This window comes from Bos taurus, chromosome 3, assembly GCF_002263795.3.
Source record: "Bos taurus isolate L1 Dominette 01449 registration number 42190680 breed Hereford chromosome 3, ARS-UCD2.0, whole genome shotgun sequence".
Classification (NCBI taxonomy): domain Eukaryota; kingdom Metazoa; phylum Chordata; class Mammalia; order Artiodactyla; family Bovidae; genus Bos; species Bos taurus.
The window spans coordinates 104,622,948-104,638,745 of record NC_037330.1 but is presented as its reverse complement, the minus strand read 5'-3'; the positions used below and the strand labels follow the sequence as shown (position 1 = coordinate 104,638,745).

At 51.2% G+C, this 15,798-nt stretch overlaps 1 protein-coding gene across 4 annotated transcripts in view; it reads right to left on the bottom strand.

The window, feature by feature from the left end:
- Positions 1–15,798, bottom strand: part of HIVEP3 (HIVEP zinc finger 3) — a 565,238-nt gene that overhangs the window by 35,624 nt on the left and 513,816 nt on the right. For all 4 annotated transcript variants that reach the window (XM_059885184.1, XM_059885183.1, XM_059885185.1 and 1 more), the window contains one exon: positions 14,028–14,173. In XM_059885184.1, the coding sequence (XP_059741167.1) occupies positions 14,028–14,173 (146 nt within the window). The remainder of the gene's footprint in view (positions 1–14,027; positions 14,174–15,798) is intronic.

The window sequence follows — 15,798 nt, the reverse complement described above, 5'->3', positions numbered from 1 at the left end:
TATTAGCATAAAACATGACAAATGTAATAAGGAGCATTCGTGGGAGCCGCCTGAAATCACCCCGGTGGTTTGTATCACAGCCTGCAGGAGGTTCTCACCAGGTAGCGGCTATGCAGCAGGCCAAAGTGGGTGGGAGCCAAGGGCCCAAGAGTCCAGGGAGGGGACAAGACACATGAAGGATTCTTGGGAGGATGGAAGCAACCTTCCCAGCGTGGTGTGGGTGAAAGCACCCTGATTCCTCGAGAGGAAAGGGATGGCACCCAGGCCCACCCAGCAGGTGGGGTGTAGAGAGGGGTCCCTATGGTGCATGGCCAGGCCTGTGTGCACAGCCTGCTGGAACCCCAACCTCCTCCTTACTACTTCCTGCAGGAACCCAGTGCTTGACGCCATCCAGGAGTCTCATGGTTGTACTAGGGAGACGGTCCAACACCTGAGGAGCCCAGCTGGCTGCTTTCAGTGTGTTGTCTGCGCTGGGATGGCCCTTCCTGGCACACCGGGCAGAGGAGACCCAAGGAAGAGGGTGAAGGGGTAGGATTCTTTGGTGAGGATTTGAGCAAGCATGATGGATGCCCTGTCCTGCCAGACCCCAGGTGAGGCCCCACTGCATTCACAATAGCCTCTCCCCTCAGGTAAGGGCTGGCTGACTAAAGGTACTCTGGCCCCTAGAAGGGGGAAGGGAAAGAGCCTGGACCAGCATGGGGATATCCGTGGGTCACTGCTGGGCCTTTTCCTGCAGCAACAAGACCTCACGGGCACCCTGCTGGAGTCCAGGTGAGGGACGGCCCAGCCTGTATGAATCCACAGCATGCTGGCTCCTTCAGCCTCAGCTGGAGCTCCTGGGTCACCGCTCAGCCTATGGCTGGATCCTCAGGGACACTCTGTTCCCCAGGTCCAGACCCATCCAACCACCACCTCCTCTCAGCCCCTCCCCTCCTCCTTCCCGACCCCTGACCACTGAGAGGAGGACATGCGTCTTCAGCTGCCCTCCTCACGGGAAGGGTTCACCACTCGTTGGTGAAATCAGAACCAACAGAGGGCAGACGCTGGGAGGTGACAAAGCTCAGAAAAATTGTGGTTTGTAGGGTCTGGGCCCAAGCTCCCGAGCTAAGCAGTCTCAGATGCTTCCGAGAGACAGCCCGACTGCTCCATCTGCTGATGTTTAGAAAGTTGATGGGAACTGGTTTCTTCCTCTCTGCTAGGGGTTGGCTCCTCTTCTTTCTGAATCAGCCTGGGCTCAACTGGACTGGGTGAACACACTGCCCTCCCAGGCCCCTAAAGGTCCTGCCTCCCAGCTGAACAGCACAGCCGGCGGACCAGCCTCTCCGCCCTCTGCCCTGCTGGCTGTCCCTACTCCTCGCAGCCTTCCCCGGGGAAGCGCCCTGTCTGCTCCTGGCTCCAGTTCCCAGAAGCCCGGCCTGGCCCCTGGCTGGCCGCCTCCTGGCCCCAGTCTGCCAGCTGCATTGCCAGTGGGGCATAAGGCCTCGCTCACAGCCTGGCTCCTCCCTGGCTGCCTTAGGTTTGTTTTGCCTCCTGTGTCCGTCCTGTCTGCTGTCACCATGTTCCTGGGAACAGGCCTGCCCAGCACGCCCGCCGCCTGGTACCCAGGCTCCAGCCCAGGCTGCCTTCTCTGGCTGCTGTGCCCCGGGACCCAGCTCCCACCAGCTGGGCTGTCCTTCTTTGGCCTGCAAGCCACCTATGGTGACAGAGGACGCCCATCCACCACACAGATCCAACATTCTGCTTGGAGTTCAGGCCCGGCTCTTTGTCTGATCTGATGCCTTTAGCTCCCTTTCTTGGCCTTGGCTGATTCTGCTTGTTCGGAGCTCTGCCCGGCAGCCCCTGACAGCCTCTGCCCTTTTAAACTCTTTCCTCAATTCCTGGCTTCCCTGGTCTCCTTTCTTCTGAGCCAAACTAGTTCGTTCTCTTTTTTAAGTTTTTATTTTTAAACAATCACAAACATGTTGAAAGTATAGTTCTAAAAAAATTCTTTTTTTCCGGAACTGTTTAAGTGCAAATTGCCAACACCATGAACCATCAGCCCTGAATTCTCCAGGGTATGCTCCTTCTATCCAAGGCCACGTCAGGCCTCTCTGTCTGGTCGGGCTCTAACTCTCCATGTAGGGTCCACCCCATGGCGGGGGGAGGCCCTCCTTAAACCGCTAGGGTGTGTCTCCCCAACCAGGCCACCCTGTTAGCTCTTGAACACAAGGGATCCTCTGGAGTCAAACGTCTCTTTTCATGGGAGCTGAAAGTGCGTCAGAATCCCAGCCTAATTCACCACAATGCCACCTCCCTGCCATCAGCAAGGCCGCAGCGAGATGGCACAGATCCTGTGCCCTCATACACACTCAACCACACAGCCTTCCTCCCTTCTTCCTGTTGGCGTGTTCTGAGTGAAGGCCAAGAGGCTGGCTTCTATTATTGCTATGCTGTGTTAATGCCTCCCTGGGCTGTGGTTTCCTCATTGGCAAGGTGAGGAATTTGGATCAAATGATTTCTAGGGACCCTTTCAAAATAATGATAACAGTGGACTTTGATTAAGTACTTACTACACATCAAGCACTGCCAAGGCTTTACATGTGGCTTCTTAGTTAAGCCTCATATGGACTCTTTGAGACATAATTGCTATTATTGTCCTCATCCTGTAGATGAGGAAGCTGAGGCACAGAGCAATTACCTAACTCACTTATGATCAGCTGGTTGCCATGTTAGAGCCAGGGTTCCCACGCAGGTGGTCTGGCCTCAGCGCTCACTCTACCACAGAGTGCTTGCGGAAGAGAGAGACACCCGCTGACTCCTCAGTGGAAGAGGCCGTCATGTAAGTAAGTACCGATCATTCATGGCAGATTAAGAGGTCCAGCATATGCTGGGCACATGATATACAAACATCATTTCCTTCAATTCTCAGCTTTGCTCAACAGGTGCTATTATTATTCCCATTTTTCAGATGAGAAACCTGAGCCATAGAGATGTTATATGATTTTCTAATCAGTGGCAGAACCAGAATTTGAACCCAGGTCTGGCTGATGCCGAAGTTATGCTCTCGTCCCCATGTTCTGCTCAACTGAGATGCAGGGCTCTGCTCAGGGGGTGGGACTGCAAGGTGCCACTCATCCCCTCTGTCTGGCAGTGCAGTGGGAGGGGTTGGGCCAGACCCTGGACAGCTGACTCTATTTAATGGTCTGATTCTATTTAAGATTCACAGTGGCATGGAGAGGTATCTCCACTTCCAGGGAGGCACTGAAGAGCATGATTGAAGATACTCAGGTGGGTGGGCACAGGAGGCAGGATGTGGCCTCTGGAGGGTATCCCGAGGCTGGGCCTTCCCCACTGTGGGCAGCAAGGAGCAGCTGATGCTTGTGGGGGACAGACCACAGCAGGGACCCCTCCTCCAAGAGATTCTGGTCCAACTCTGTCTTAAATTTTCTAAGCTCCTCATTTTTCTGGCAAGTTCTAGAGATTTGATATGTCTATTGCCCCCCTCATCTCCTCACCTGTGTATGTCCAGGCAAAGCAGTACACAACACCCAACTCTGGGCTCTGAGAGGAAATTCTTCCCAACAGATATCTTATCTCAGGCTGGGGCACACTGCCAAAGTCTCCTGCTCAGGCAGGGGCACCCTGCAGATGAGCTCGGCTTAGATTTCCTGACCTTTAGAGAAGGCAGCTTCTCTGAGGGAGAGACAAGGACTTGCAGCAGCCTGCATAGGCCCTTCACTCAGACCCCTCTCTGTAAACTGTCTCCGAACAACATCTTCCTCAAGTACTGAGTGCAGAGCTGAAACAGCTCTGGAGCTCAAGAGCTGGAAAGACCCCGCACATCATGAGAGCCAGAGATGGTTCACCCAAGCCGCACAGTGACCATTCATGCTACAGATGAGAAAGCCAGGTTCACAAAGAGCAAAGGCCTACTCAAGGCCTCAGCACCAGTAAAGGCAAAGTCAGGATGCAGCTCCCAGTCCCGGACTCCAAGACCTAAGCCCTTTCCCACATCCTCCAATTACTGAGGGAGAGACTGCAGTCCAGAGAGAAAAGATGATTTGCCCAAAGTCTCCAGCTCTGGGACCCACCCCACTTACCTCCCTCCCTCCGACAAGGAGGCCTCATTTCAAACAACGCCCAAAGATGGAAAAGGCAAAATTTCCTATGATTTGCAGATAATGAAATTCAGGTGGACCCATGCTCAACCCAGAGTCAAACTTTCCACCTGCCCAACCCAAGTGTCATTTCTCTTTTTTGATTTCATTTTCATTGTCCACAGATTAGTCTCCAACTCTCACCTTCTTGATATACTGTTCACATACAGCTGTTAGAGACAGAGCCTGGCTAACACCTTCAGCAGCTCTCTAGTGCCTGGGGAGAAAGGCCACTGGAGCCTGGGGAAGATCATGGTCATGCTGGAGAGGGAAGGAGGTGGGAGGAAAGGAAGATGGAAGGAAGGAAAGAACAGTGAAGGGGGAAGGAAGCAAGGAAGGCAGAGAACCCTTTGCTAAGCACTTCCTATATGCCACAGTAAAGAGCCCATAGAATCTTACCATTTAGTTCTCACTAAAGAACCTACTTTAGGGACTAGCCAGTAATTGCCAGAGGTGGGCCTAGAATCCCATTCTGTCTCAGGCCAATGCCCAAAGACTTCCCAGACTTTATGGAACACCAACACCTTCCCCTGTTCTCCTCTGAGCCCAGAAGTTCAAGGAAGTGCCACAGGGGCTCCAAGGACCTATAGGGAAGGCTGCAGGGTGACCTTCTCAGAAGAGCTATTTGGAAGAATGAGTTCTGTGCCTAAAACATTCTAAAAATCAACCCTACTAGTCGCCTGTTATTAAAGATGGTGGGGAAACAGTATTTATATTTCCTTTCCCCTTGCTTCTCTCTCTCGGCATAATAAACACACAAAGAAGGGAAGAGCAGGAGAGGGTACTGGCAATGCAGTTTTGGAAGCTGGAAAGAGACGGATGGCTGAACAAGACTTTGCAGACCCAACAGAATGGAATCTAAGTTGACAGCAGGTTATATGAGAATAAACTCCACTTATGCCACAGGGCCCCTCAAGGACTCTGGAGGTGCATACGGGGAGGACCAAGATAAGAACAACTAGTGGAAAGTCCTGTTAGAAGCAGTCAGACCTCACCTTCCTCAACTCCAGCAGCCAGATCACTCCTGAAAAAGCCTGGAGGTTTATTCTTTGCAAAGGGTGAGATGGAAGGCCTCTGAGGGGGTTCAGGCCAGGTGATGGCAGGATGGGGAATTGCAAACAAATGAAGAGATGGAGTGAACGCATCACTGGAGGCTGAGATCCCCCTTCGCTCTGCGTCCCACCTTTTTCCTTTCTGTGGCTCTCAGATCATGGGAAATGAACCCTGCCACCTTCAGGTGGGAGGCTGGAGTCTTCATCCAAGAAGAAAGACACAAGACTCTGCCACTGCAGCCTCCGCAGTAGAACAGCCTAGTCTCGGGGAAGCCTTGCTCTCACACTCAGGTGCCCAGGCATCTTTGAGCCTCCCGCTCTTAACATGCGAAGACACCAGAGGTTATCAGATACCTGAGAGAAGAGGCTAAACAAAGCCAAGGGTGAGGGGAACCTGAAGGAAACAGAAATCAAGGGGAAAAGAACACTAAAGACAAAACAACTGACATTAATAGCCTCCGAGAGGCCTGGAATCAGTCAAATAAGAATAGGATACTTGGTACAAATGAACTTATTTACACTACAGAAATAAGGCCACAGATGTAGAAAACAAACTTATTGCTACCAGGGTGGCAAAAGGGAGGAGGGATAAATTGGAATCTTGGGACTGACACATGCACACGACTATATATAAAATAGATGACTAGTAGGGACCTACTGTATAGCACAGGGAACTCTTCTCCATACTCTGTAAAGCCCTAGATGGGAAAAGACTCTAAAAAAGAGTGGATATATGTATACGCATAACTGATTCACTTTGCTGGACAGCAGAAACGAACACAACACCGTAAATCAATTATACTCCAATAAAAATTTAAAAAAATCACTCAACTTAAAAAATAGAGAATATTTTAACTAACAGAAGTACATAAATAAAGATATTCTCAATAAAAAAAGAATAGGATACTATTAATATAAGAGGAACATGCAAGGAAAATTAAAAATGTGATAGCAGAAATGGAAAACACGAATGGTTGGAAGATAAAGTAGAGGTCCCCAGAAAGGAGAGCAAAAATACGAAGAGATGGGGATTCTGGCAGAGAGGCATAGAAATTAGAGGAACGAGCCAGGACTTACTCAGCGCATGAATAACAGGAGTACCACAGAGAGGAGAGAGAAAACCAGAGGAGAGAAAATCCTCAAGGAAACCATTCAGGAAAGTTTCCTAAAGCAGAAGTCCCTGACTTGCCAGATTGAAAGCATCAGCGAGTGATGAAAACTGCTCCACACCGAGACCCACGCTTGAGAAGTCGCCACTCTAAGCAGGAAGAGAAGACCCTCAGACAGTCACAGAGGATAGAACAAGAATCAGGATGGATCTGGAATTCTTGAGAACAACCCAGAAGCTTGAGGAGGAGGAAGCAACACTTTCAAAACTCTAAAGGAAAATGACTTCCAACCCAGAATTAGACACTTGAGTCGACTGAGGAACATAATAAAAACACTTCAATCCATTCACTCATGCAAAGCATCGAAAAAGCTCACCTCTCACAGGCCCTTTCTCAAGAAGGCCATGCTGAAGGATGGTCTCTGTGAAAATGAGGAAGTAAACCAGGAAAAGGGAAGATGTACGGCTATGAGGCAATCAAGCATAGGAGGCAAGAGAATCTCTAGGGTGAGAGTGAGGGAGCCCTGGGGTAGCAGCTGTGTTCCAGGCTGAGGGAGCAGCCCGTGTGGCCTGGAGTCCACAGGATCCCTCAGGGAGGGACTGTGTCTGCAAGATGATTTACAGAGGACCCGATGCATCTGAACGTCTTCAGGGGAGAGTTGTGAAGTGAGAATCTGGGGGTTGAATTAACAATAAATATATAGACAACTGGGGCTCCCCTGGTAGCTCAGCTGGTGAAGAATCTGCCTGCAATGCAGGAGACCTGGGTTTGATCCCCAGGTTGGGAAGATCCCCTGGAGAAAGGCATGGCAACCCACTCCAGTATTCTTGCCTGGAGAATGAACAGAGGAGCCTGGCAGGCTACAGCCCATGGGATTTGCAAAAAGTTGGACATGACTGAGCGACTAAGCACAGCACAGCATATAGAAAACTGATGAAGTTAACACACATACAACTTTTATTCCTAGAGAAAATAAAAGTTGTATAGGAAAGCAAAAGTATCATATAAGATAGCTGTGAAGCATAAATGGTACGACTCTGATGAGAGGATGGGGGATGAGGGGTCACGTGTGGACTGGGGAAAGGCTCGTGAGTCACTAGCTAGCACCTAAAGCTGAAAAGCCCAAGAGTAGCAACCCAGGCACATTATTCACAGATACGAAGGTCAACCAAGATAATCAGCTAGAAGAGATGAAAGTTATTGCTTCTGGGGTGGGGGTGGGGCAGGGCAGAAAATGTAGGGGAAAGAAGGGTACTATCGTCTTCCATAACAAAATTTATAGAGATGTTTGGCTTTTTCAACTCTGTGCATGTAAAATTTAGATAAAATAAACACAGTGGCTAAGACTCAGCCCTCCCAGTGCAGGGGGTCTGGGTTCGATCCCTGGTCACGGAACGAGATCCCACATATCGCAACTAAGAGTTCATATGCCACGACGGAAGCTCTCGCATGCCACAACTAAGACCTGGCACAGGCAAATAAATACACGAATAAAAATACATTTTAAAAAATAAATAAAAAAATAAAAACTGAAAGAAAGAGGGAGAGTGTGTGCCACTGTTTGCTAAGAGGCCGCTTCCCCCACAGGAGAGAAGGGGATCCCCCAGGACAGGGAGGAGGCAGGTGGAGACTCAGGCAGATGCGGTCCAGGCCCAGGGGATGCCCAGTGCTCATTGCAGCTGCCGGCGGCCATCGCACACTGGGGTGGGGACTCCACTTCCCAGCCCCACCCCCTCAGCTGAGCCTCTTGCTGCCTTAGACCCCATAGCAACCAGAGGCCAAATCCGCTTGAGAAATGGATTCTCCTTTAAATTTTAATAGGATGCATTTAGGTCTTCCCTGACCATCCTCAAGACCCTGGGGACTCCGGGCCCAGCAGACTCAGACACTCAGTCTGCCCCTTGATCAATATGTCTTTTCTTTTCTTTCTTTTTTTTTACTGTCGTTTCACAGTGTTTACTGGGTTTCATAGTGACATAATCAGTTTTGTCTAATGCCTGGAGTGAGTGTTCCCTGTGAAGTCCTCTGAGTGTTCAGTAGAATGATGCTAGGCCAGCATGGAGAGTCGACCTAACTAGATGGCTTTACATCTGAGATATCTATTTGGAGGATAATCTTTACAAAGGAATAACTTTCCCAAGAATCTAAGTGGTTTCCTAGAAACAGAACAGCCATTCACAGATCTGTTGTTGAGAATGTAGGTATCTAGGAACGGCAAGAAGAGGTCTGGATGGGGGCTGAGAGAACCCTCCCCGCTTCCCCCATCCAAACCATCAGTTCTGCCTGCAGTGCGTCAGCATCTGTCTCCCCTCACCCCGCACCATTACTCTAGGAGAAGCACCCCCTTCTCATCAGTGCTTGGCCCCACACCTTGCACCTCCTCTAGGACTCTGCCTGCACTCAGCCCCTTCTCTCCCAGCATCATCATCTGCCAAGCCCTCCCCCACCCACCCCTACTGTCAATCATTCCTAGCAGCACAAGCCTAGGGAGGATCTCTCCATGTAAATATCGCCTGCTCAGCCTCACACACATATGTCCGGGTCCTGCTCCTCACTTCCTTGTGATTCCCTCCTTCCCTCCATAACCAGACTCTTGGGACAGGTTTACATGCGCCACCTTTAGAACTCCATCTCCCCAAAGAGCTCCCATCAAGGTCACCAGTGACCCCCATGTGGCCATATCCCACGGACACTTGCCTGGCCTCCCTGTCCTTGGCCTTTAAATGGCCCTCAGCACAGCTGACCTTGAACTCCCTCTGCCCTTGTCTTCCAGGATTTCTCATTCTGCCAGGTCTCTTCTATTCTTTTGGCTTTTCCTTCTCAGACTCTTGCAGCTTCATCTCTACCTCTCCTCTGGCATATCCCGGCCCCATCCTGGATGCCCTATTCTTTTCTTTCCATTTCCCCAAGTGATCCACCATCCAGTTGCATCCTCCTAAATAGCATCTATGCACTGAAAAATGTGAATATCTACACATATCTCAAATGTACCTTTCCTGTCCTCTGAAGGCCAGGCTCAGATATCCAATTGCCACACGCCTTCCTGAACACTTGGATGTCTGACTGGCATCTCAAACTGAACACTGTCCACCAAGCTTTGACCCCTCCTTCCCCAAACCTCTTTCTCACTCTCCTTCCCATCCCTGCCCATCTCCGTAAATGGCAGCTTCATATACCCTTGAGCCAGAAACGTGGCAGTCATTCTCCACTCCAAGCTTCTCATCCCTACCCTTTGTATTCGATTCACCAGATGTCCTCTAGCTCCACCCCCATCTCCACTGCCATCTCCCTGGTCTGGGCCATTGAATATCGCACCTGTGCTTTGCAATATCCCACCCTCCTCTGTGTCCACAAAAGCCCAGGTCTTCCCTAGGAGAGATGGAACAACAGGGTTTGGGAGAAATAGAAAGAGAACTAAAGCCAGTGTGGGAACATGTGACAGAAGCAGGACCTCTCGCTCCTGGCCCAAGGGGCCACACTCAAAGCTGCACATCTATACTCCAGGGAGAAGCCTGAGCATTCAAGAGGGATCAAGGCACTGAGTCAGAAAGAAGACACGGCCCTGATAGCCTGGACTCACCCAGGAAGGACAGCGGCCTGTCTCCAGAGTTGGGTGCCCAGGACCACTCCTCTCTGGCCCCCAGGACAGAAAGGATCTATTCAGAGCAGGCACTGGCCAGGAAGCTGGTAACCCATGAGCCAGCCCTTTTTGGAATCATGTTTCGTTTTTTACCTGTAACACTTGCAGGGCAGGTCAGCAAGCAAACAACCTTGGCTCCCAGCCCCAGGGTGCTTGCCCCATAGCCGAAGCCACCCAACTTCACCTTCCCAGGCCAAGTCTGACGTCAGGTTGGTGGGTTGGCCCTGACTCTCTGTCCTTCCTCCTTCCTGAGACCCAGAGTCTCCACTGCTCATGGATTCTAAGGGCTGCTGAGTTCAGGGAGGTAAAGGGAGATTCCTTCAGTTAATAAACATTCACCAGCGCTGCCTACATGCCAGTCACCATTTTCAGCACTGGGGATATGACAATGAATAAAGCACAATTCCTGACCTCTCACAGGGTGTATGTTCTGGAGGGGGAAACAGAAGTAAACTAGTGACTGGGGAAAAATAAAGCAGGGAAGGGAAGCTGGATAAGAAATGCTGGAGGAGGATACAGAGAGGAGGGTGATCTGGTAAGGCTTCTCTGAAGGTGACTGAAGGAAGTGAGGGACCTGTGGGACTCTGAAAAAAGTGTTCAAGGCAGAGCGTGCAGCAAGTGCACAGGCCCTAAGGTAGCAACATGTCAGACAAAGAGATCCTTGGCTGGAGCACAGGAAGCAAGGGGTAGGAACCTGCCAATGCAGGGGACACAGGTTCAGTCCCTGGTCTGGGAAGACTCCACGTGCTGTGAGGCAACTAAGCCTATGCACCACAACTACTGAACCTGCACTCTCGAGCCCGTGAGCCGTAACAAAAGAGGCTGCCACAGGGAGAAGCCTACGTACTGCAACTAGAGCGTGGCCCCTGCTTGCTGTAACCAGCGAAAGCTCATGTGACGACCAAGCTCAGTCAATAAATACATAAATAAAAATTTTTAAAAGACCTATTTAAAAGAAAAAGGAGAAGCAAGGGGTAGAGGGGCAGGCAGAGGTCAGGGAGGATCTGGGGCTAGAACACGCAGGCTACTGGAGGTCTGTGAAGGGTGCAGAGTGGGAGTGACAGGGTCTGCTGATGTTAAACGGGATTGCTCCGGCTGCTGGGTTAAGAGTACATGATAGTGGGTAAAATGGAAGCAGGAGATTCTAGCAGGAGACTGTGACGATCCAGATGAAACTCAGCAGTGGTTTGAGCTGGGACGTGGGAGAAATGGGCAGCTTCTGGATGTGGTTTCACAGGGTGAGTTGACAGGATTTGTTAATGGAGATGAGACAGAGCTGTTTTGAGCCTAAGGATCTGGTTCCCAAGATGGAAGGAGATGCTGTTGGTGGTACCTGTAGAGCCTGGTCAGCACATACTAAGTTTGAGGTGCCCTAGTCTTCCAGGCAGAGGTGCCCATGAGGCATCAGAAGCAATGGTCTACAGTTCAGGAGTAAGGTCCTAGCTGGAGATTCAGATTTCATGTCCTTGGTGCAGGGATGAAGTTTAGCCAAGGAAGCGGACAACACTGACTAGGGAGACCGTTCAAGGCCACAGGAAACGAGTCCGACTGACCAGGTGCATGAGTCACCAGGACACCCAGACTGCCGTCTGACTCACCTTTCCTCTCTGCCTGTCCGGGTCTCATATACCCTCCAGGCCCAGCCCACCTCCTCCAGGAAGCCCTCTCTGGCTACTCTGGGCCCAGGGGTCCCCACATTTCAGCTCCAGGCCTTCTGCTACCCCTGAGCCAGCCTCCATGAGAGCAGGATCACAGTTGACCCTCCTGGCTCTGGCTATCTTCTGGTACAGAGCACTTGGAAGTTCTGTGACAACCCTAAACTTTCAAGTCCACATTTGCAAACTCTCCTGGAGGGTGACACCAGCCCCCAAAGAACCATAAATATTGAGGGGTCACCAGAAGCGAAGGTGGGAGGTACAGTAGGTACAGTAGGGGCCCAGATGGGACAGCGGGACTGTGGGAGAAGATGACCTGACTGGTGGCATTACCGTTCCCCCTACCAAAGTGCTGAAATTAAATGTGACAAGTGGAGAGAGTGAGGGTGATGTTCCTCACAGTCGACAGAGTGAGATTATCCTGGAGGGGATCAAAACAATGGACACAAAAATGAAAAAAGTACTCCAATACCCATTTGTTAGCACCATGAACTGAGCTGGTCTTTACATAGGGCAGCACAAGATCCCCCAACAACCCACCAAGTATGTAATTACCCCTTTTACCGATGGGAGGCAGAGCTGGAGAGGTGAGGAGACTGTCCCAGTGGAACAGGTTAGTGGGAGAGCCACTCTGGGGCAGGGATGCTGGACCTGGCAAGACAGGGAGATTCTGAACAGAGTGGGTGGGACTAAGTGATGACCTGGATGGAATGGTGGGGGTGGGTTAGAGTGGGGACCCCTGGCCAGACTGCAGAAAGAGGAGAAGAGGACCCAGACGTGGCCTTCACCTCTCACTCTAGGAGGGGCTGGAGCTGTTAACTAACTGGGCTGGGGAAAGGCTCCTTCCAGCTGCCCTTTCGGGGCTCAGAACAAGGGAACTGCCTCAGGGAACCAGATCTCCAGTCTGGGGACTGTTGCCTCTCAAGGCAGAGGCAGACCCCTTTGTTCACACCAGCTGACATTCAGCCACCCCTGGGACCCCACAGATGGTCCTTGAAGCTGCGGGGAGAAGGCTGTGCCTGATCCACCAATCCTGGGGTGAAATGTTACATGGCCTTTGGAGGATCCGATGATGTGCGAACACAGAGACACACGGGGGCGCTCTAACCAAGTAGCAGAAGAGGAAACCCGCCAGTCCCCAGGTGGAAAGACAGTGTTTCGAAAACCCGCTGGTCTAGTGTTTCTCAATGGAGAAGTTACGGGAACTCTGGGCAAGATATTTCTCCCCTTTGGGGACGTGTCCTTGCCACTGAAGGATGCTTGCCATCCCTGACTCCCCTCCCTATTGCTGTGACAACACAAGTCCCCAAGTTCAGTTTTCAAACACCCCTTCTCCTGGGAGACCCTGTTGGTCAGTGCCGAAGGATGCCCACCAGTGGCCTCGGGAGCTGGGCACTGTCTCCTCTCCCAGTGCTCCAGAGGAACCTGGCACCTCCCACTTTGATCTTGTGAGCTGGGCACTTGCAAGTGCTGGAGGATTGTAGGCTCCAGTGACATTCCATGTTCCTGGGAACATGGGTTTCTAGGGACCCTCCTCCCTGGGAGGCAGGTTTTCCTCCATGCCATTATCCCTCAGGACTGGGTAGGAAGAGGGCTGCATTGATTACACTGGGGACACAGACACAGGACCCTGAGACAGACACCACGGGACCTGCGTACAGACACCCACATCCCAGGGAGCACGCACGTGGTCACACAGAACACAGCTCGCATGACACTTCCACAGAGCAGGCCTGGAAGCAGGCAGCCTTCTGGGAGCCCCGAGAGCCCCACAGCTGAGAATTCTGAGCTGTTTCAGTCATTAGGTTGACAAACACAAAGCACCGAAGGTGAAAAACCAGGGGCGTTCCTCTAAATGTTTACAAATCAACAAGTCCTGGATCAGGCCAGTCCAGGAAGAGACCCAGAGACCAGTATGTACAGCTGATGAGTGCAGTGCACCATCAGCCCTGTAAGCATCCCAGTTGGCAGAGCCCATGGGACCTCAGACCTGTCACTGTGGCTGCTTAGGCAGGACAGAGGTGACTTCTGCAGAACATGTACCAACGTAGACGGCAGTCCGCATAGGACCCGGGAGGGTCACTATCAACCCCAATGTGGGGTCTAGGAACCCAGCCAGCATCTGAGGCAAGAGGGGCTGGGGGAAGACCCAGACTGTTCCAGTGCCCAGCATATACCTGGTGTCCCCCAGCCCCCACCAAGGAGCCAATGTTCCTTAACAGAGGTGGCCAGCAAGTCCCACAAAGATGGCACTTCCTGGAAGGTGGAAAGCCCAGGGCTCCTGTGGACACAGCCTTGCCAGATGAGATGCTCACCACCTCTGAACACAGATCACCGTTCTGAACACAGAAGGCAGGCACCACCCCCAGCCTGCGGGCGGGCACGAGCGCTTACTGCGTGGAGAGCAGACACTGCAAACCAAACATAATTCTTACCCTCCTTCGAAGATTTTGATCCTCGCCGGCTCCCCTCTCTTGGAGGCGGGAGCGTCCTCCTCCGGCTTCCCTCTCTTCTCCTCTTCTTTCTCCACTCTAGCTATCTCTTTCTGTCCTTCCGGGGAAACCAGCGAAGGGAGGCGAACCTGGCCCACCGCAGGAACAACAAAATCACTGCTGGTTAACACGCCGTCATGGAATGATGCCCACGCTTCACCATGGCTCACTTCATTCATTCTCCCTCTACCCGGAGACAAGATGCTACCTGCCCCACTTTACAGAAGAAGGGAAATGAATCCCCAGAGGTGAAGTCAGAACCAGGACTCTGCCCAGGCCTTTCTCTAGGGAAGACCAGGCCTTCCCACGAGAGCTGTGTTTCTTCTCTTTTTTCACACTAGTCTAGGGGCTTCTGGGGACAGGTCCTCATCTTGGTCTCCTGGGTCATGCCAACCTCAGAGAAGGTGTGTGAGAGGAATGCTGCATACAGAAATGAAGACTTCACCTTTGAAGATTAACTGGCCCAATTCTCCTTTATACATCAGTAAGTCAAAGCCACACAGCAAGTCAAGGGCATTTCTAGGAGCATAAAGCAGGTCTCCTGAAGGCCCTGACCCCACCCCCGACTGCTGCCAGAGCTGGACACAGAGAGGCTGTGCTGCCCACTGATGGGCATGTGTCTGGGGGGGTGGGCATTTTAGGGAACCCATTCTCTTCATGAGCTATAGGCCTTGGTGTTAAGAGCTGGGTGGATAACCTGTCCCCTAGATCCTCTGATGGTGGCAGGGATGGGTGCACCTTTAATAGAGAGCAGTGATGCTGGGCTGGGGGCTGAGGCTGGCAGTGATATTCTCATCCTGCTTCATGCCATTTCATTAAGGTCAGGAGGAACTGCCCTGTTTATAGCCAGTAGGAGCAGCAACTGTGTCCCCTGGTGCTGCGACAATCTAAGGACAGAAATCCCTGCTTCAGCCACCACACCTGCTCCTACAAGGGGCTGAACAGAAAAGTAGCTGATTGGAAATCAAGGAATCTGAGTTCTTGCATCACATAGGCCACTGCAAACTGAGCCAACCTTGGGTGGATTAATTCACCTCTCTGAGGCTCAGAGTCAAGATTAGACCATCTTAAAGATTCATTCCAGGATCAGCTTTAGTGATTCAGTGACTCACTGACAATCTCTTCTGAATTGGAGATGGGGAGTGGAAACCAAGAGAAGGTATGGTGTGCCGCTTCAGCAAAAGATCGATGATTTTATGCAATACTCAAAGGTTTTCAGAGCATGCTGTTTTCACTTCCATGTCAGCCTACCATCTGGGCCATCCATGGAATGACCAAGAGGCCTCCCTCAGGCTGATAGCTGTGATGTCAGAGCCAAGCTGGAGGAGGCTGGTGTTGGTGGCAGCAGACACTCTACCAGGAAACATGGTTGGACTCGAGCAGGGGACCAGGGATACACTTTAAGTTTTAAAGATAATAATGTGAGTAACTGAAGATAGTGATTATCAAGTGTCAGTGTGCCAACCACTGTTCTAATCACACCTTGCATATTTTAACTCATATAATTATCTCCACATTCCTATGAGCTACGTATTTTCTATCTTACAGCTTTTTATCTCTGTCTTACCAATGAGGAAACCAAGGCACAGAGAGGTTAAGTAACTGATCCAAAGTCAATTAGTAAGTGAGATCGGGGAACTCAAATTTGGGCAATCTGGCACTGAAGCCCTTGTTCTTAATCTCTTTGCAATAGTGCATGCGGTTGTCAAAATTA